Raw genomic sequence first — 4,148 nt, 5'->3', positions numbered from 1 at the left:
GCAGTTGGCGGGAGCCCAACTGCCATGGAAACTTCCGTGTCCACCGTCTGCGCCGCCTCGGACGCTGCCCCGCCCGTCCCTAGACGCCGGCAGTCCGGCGCCCGCTGTCCGCGCCGCCCCGATCCCCTAGTCACCGGCCGTTCGCCCCGGTCGTCCGCCTCGGCCACATCTCTCGCTATAGTGACGGAGGAGGATGGATTCGAGCTGAGCTAGCTAGCTAGCTCGCTCCTGGATGGATTCGAGCAGCTAGCTCTCGATCGATTTGAGCTCAACTAGCTAGCTAGCTCCGGCTACCCCGCGGAGGAGCTAGCTCTTGGATTGGCCGCTTTATGTGCTTCGTATTTGGTCGTCCGCGGTTCCCTTTTTGGTCGCTTCATGCGCTATTCGTCGGGTTTAACGGGAGCAAGCTAGCTGACCATGGACACAGACAGAGGAAGAAAAAGACGTGGGGAAAGAATATAAGCAAATATTCGGTTTTACAGTTTAAGTTTGAGGGGTCTATTCAGCCGCAGCTAAAATCGACCTTTAAAACGGGTTTTCTGCGAACTGTAAACGCGTTATAAGGGTCTGCGTTTTAAGGGATATGCTGGAGATGCTCTAAGCACACAGCATTAGCCTTAGGGTGTTTGGGGTCCACCCATTAGACGCGCGGACGTATGACGATGGTAAAAGAGCGTGGGCACCGCGTGAGGCGACCGGGGAATCGTGTTCTTTTTTTGTGGGGAAATAAATATACTTTTGTGGAGACGGAACCCTAATCTGACGGCCATGCACCGTTTTCCGGATCGGACGGCGTGAATGTGAATCCAACGAGACAGCCGCGGCTGGGCAGTTCGTTCGTTCGTTCCCCAGCAGAGGAAGATACAACCCACGCAGAGAAGGGGTCCGAGAAGAGAAGAGAGGAGAATCCAAGGAAGGAGCCGGCGGCGATGGCGTGGCGGGCGAGCCTATCCCGGAACGTGAAGGAGATCCGCTTCCTCTTCTGCCAGTCTTCCCCTGCCAGCGGCCCCGCCCGGTAGCACCAATGCACCCGCTTCTCTTCCCTCATTTCTCTCCCTACAATCGATTCGTCGCTCGCTCATGTCGTGGTGTTGGATCTGTGATCTGATTCGCAGGGAGTTCGTGAAGAAGAACTACGGTGACATCAAGACCCGCAACCCCACCCTCCCCGTCCTCATCCGCGAGTGCTCCGGCGTCGAGCCTCAGCTCTGGGCGCGCTACGGTAAGCAGCCCTCGATCCCATCTTTCCCGGGAACCCGAGATCTTGCTCTTGCCATGGTTCCCGGGAGGGTCTGTTCCGGTCTATTGATCTTCGGAACCCTTGCATCTTTCAAGTGTGAAATGTTTCTGTTGGAACTACCGGATCTTGTTATATTGGGAGATATGGCAAGCGGGGACTTAGGACCGTCCAGTTCCACAGAGATTTCCATTGTTCATCTCGAAATTGTGAGCACATGATATGGGAGGAATTTTCATCTTTTATGTAACGGTGGAAAAGAATTTCGACGTTGCCCAAATGCTGCCCTCACCACTTGTATCACGCAGCATAGTGCATCTATTTTGTTTGGTTCTCCGTTGCTCTGTCATTCTTTGCTATAGGTACACTGCAGCACATTAAGATGATTTAGTATCAGAAGTATGATTGCCAAAAATCTGGAATGCTTGATAACTTTGGAAGTTTGCTAAAGTTTGAGCTTGTCAGGCAAGCTGATAGAACCAAAACTGCAGATAAACGTGGATAACTGCAATAAGCTCTTTGATCAGAAAATTGGGCTTATCTACACTACCTAAAAAAGACATAGCATCCCCATTTCGCTCAACCTTCATCCGCCTCCATCCCATGCTTATAAAGCCAAGAAAAACCAAGGGAAAGCCTGCTACAACCATGGTTTTCGAGTCGCGACTCATGTGAGTCGTCTGGGGCAGCGAGTCGGAAGAAGCCGAGCCTGCGTTGTGACTAGTCGCGACTCAGAGTCGCCGCGAGTCGACACTAAGCTGAGTCGACCATATTTTTGCGACTCATAGACTAGTCGTCGACTAGTCGAGCGACTCGAAATCCATGGCTACAACCCACGCACGCACGTCCATCCTCCTCTCTATTCCCTCTATACACTGGGTTTATCTTTTGAAGGTTAATCAAGTTTTTATGTTTAGATAAAGAGAGAGGGGTTGGTGGAGGAGCAGAAATTATTTAACGGTAAATCGAATGAATAATACCGCATAATGTACATGAGTATTCTAAAGGTATATCTTAGACATGATTGATGTTAAACATTAGAATGTGTATGCCCGTTGCAACGCACGGGCAATTAGCTAGTGTAAGTCAAAAGACTGGCTTATGTAAGGGATAGCTTCCTTCTCTGCCAGTAACAAAAAACAACATGATTGTTTAAGTCTTGTCTCGTAGAAACAGAAGTTGGGAAGACTTGTGTGTGGTTGAATGCATCAGCTTGATGAAATTGCTTCGTGCCCCCTAGAAAAGTTGTAGGAAACAAACCAGGAAAGAGTTTGGTCTGATCCATATTTTCGAATATAAGGTAGGATATCCTTAATGAGCATTTTCTTGTAGCCTTCAACTACTATAGTTCTGCTCGTCATAACTCTTCTATGTTACTATCATGCAATTATCCAAAGAAATATGCATGACTGTATTATGCTTATAGAAGTAGGGCCTTATTATGTCAAACGGGTTTTATCTCATAGACCCGCAAAACATATACTCCAATAAATCTATGCCAATGAAGTCTTGATAAGCAATACTGCGAAGAAAACAGATTCATTTTGGAAAATCTATTGGCCCATCACAATTTGTAAGTTACCCTCAGAGCCACATATTTTGATTTTTGGTGTTAGCTGCCGCGTGTGCTTTCATTTTTTGTTTCGCTTGAGATCAACAACTCGGTGCACAAAGTCCGGCCTATCTGCAGCTATCTCGACTCCTGATCTAGGTCGATCGGCTGGGTTTAGGATTTGGAGCTCATTCTAGCGAATCCAGTAATTGATGTAGTTTTTCCTGGTCTCAGGCTCAGCTGTCTTTCTTCTCAACTTATAACCTGTTACAAAAGTTACATAGTACTGGTAGGCAGGCATGCTACTGATGTTACAAGTGTGTCTGGAATGTTGATGCCTACAGGCTTTGAGCTATCAAAGGAAGCACAGATTAAGATCATGTATTGGGCTTTCAAATTCTGTACACAATGCTCAAAATGGATATGAGTTAATTACAAGAACTAAATGATAAATGAAGAGAAGGCTATGAAATCGTTTACTCAGTTTTGGCACTAGTGTGTTGCACTGTCAATGTAGAGACAGATCATGTACTGAAGGTAGCGGACTACCCATACTAAGTTACTAACCGAGAAAAAGTGATAAACTATTGTAGTTTTGCAAACACAGGGCTAGGCATGTTAGGATCAACAAAGAACTGAATATTGATTGCCAAATACACCGTTTCTTTTGTTTCATGCATACAGTATTGGATTAATGAATTGAAGCTAATGTATAAGGTATGTTGTATAACTGTGTGTCTACTGGTCAGATATGGGTGTGGAGAGGTGCGTGCGCTTGGATGGCTTGACAGAAGCCCAGATCGACAAGAAGTTGGAGGAGCTAGCCAAGGCAGGAGTTGCTTAAAGCTAAAAACTGTCAGGCTAGCCAAGTTTTCTTGCGTTAAATCTTCACAAATAAGAGAAAAGTTAACATGGGATGTTACGTTATCTTGATTTCAGTACCATGACTACTCAAGTGTTGAATTTGTACAACTGATTGCTGAGAAAGTAACTATTTTTCCTATCGTTCTTCAAGGACTGTTTTCAGCAGATAAGTTCAATTTCTAAAAACCATACTGGTCATACTTAGTACTCCCTTCGTTTTCTTAAAACTTAGTACAACTTTGTACTAAAGTTAATACAAAGTTGAGACACTTATTTTGGGACGGAGGGAGTATGTTACAGATGGGGTTTGGTTTGTTCTCGATGGTTTTTGCATGGCTGTAGATCTTGCCCTCACCTGTAGTTCAAACTGTTTTGGATCTTTTCTGAAAACTTTCACGTGTGATTTTCATGAAATTTGCTTCTCCGCCTACAGCTAAATACAACAAGTTTTATATAGTTGTGCCCTATATACGAAGCCAGACTATCTTGACTGCG

The 4,148-nt window shown here is 45.7% G+C and overlaps 1 protein-coding gene across 1 annotated transcript; it reads left to right on the top strand.

Moving 5' to 3' along the window:
* The first annotated feature begins 750 nt into the window (after positions 1 to 750).
* Positions 751 to 3,803, top strand: LOC123045213 (NADH dehydrogenase [ubiquinone] 1 alpha subcomplex subunit 2). The gene is made up of 3 exons (XM_044468175.1): positions 751 to 1,015; positions 1,116 to 1,222; positions 3,539 to 3,803. Exons 1-3 carry the CDS (start codon positions 930 to 932, stop codon positions 3,631 to 3,633), a joined length of 288 nt encoding a protein of 95 aa, XP_044324110.1. The 5' UTR covers positions 751 to 929; the 3' UTR covers positions 3,634 to 3,803.
* The last annotated feature ends 345 nt before the right edge of the window (positions 3,804 to 4,148 follow it).

The sequence above is a fragment of the Triticum aestivum genome, chromosome 2B (genome assembly GCF_018294505.1).
Source record: "Triticum aestivum cultivar Chinese Spring chromosome 2B, IWGSC CS RefSeq v2.1, whole genome shotgun sequence".
Classification (NCBI taxonomy): domain Eukaryota; kingdom Viridiplantae; phylum Streptophyta; class Magnoliopsida; order Poales; family Poaceae; genus Triticum; species Triticum aestivum.
The sequence above is the reverse complement of the archived record's forward strand: the minus strand, read 5'-3'. Positions and strand labels throughout refer to the sequence as shown.

Excerpts from the sequence above, each read along its gene's own strand:
- LOC123045213 (XM_044468175.1), top strand. The coding sequence starts at position 930 with ATGGCGTGGCGGGCGAGCCTATCCCGGAACGTGAAGGAGATCCGCTTC. Across the intron at positions 1,016-1,115 it reads CCTGCCAGCGGCCCCGCCCG|GGAGTTCGTGAAGAAGAACT; the intron begins GTAGCACCAATG and ends TCTGATTCGCAG. Across the intron at positions 1,223-3,538 it reads TCAGCTCTGGGCGCGCTACG|ATATGGGTGTGGAGAGGTGC; the intron begins GTAAGCAGCCCT and ends TCTACTGGTCAG.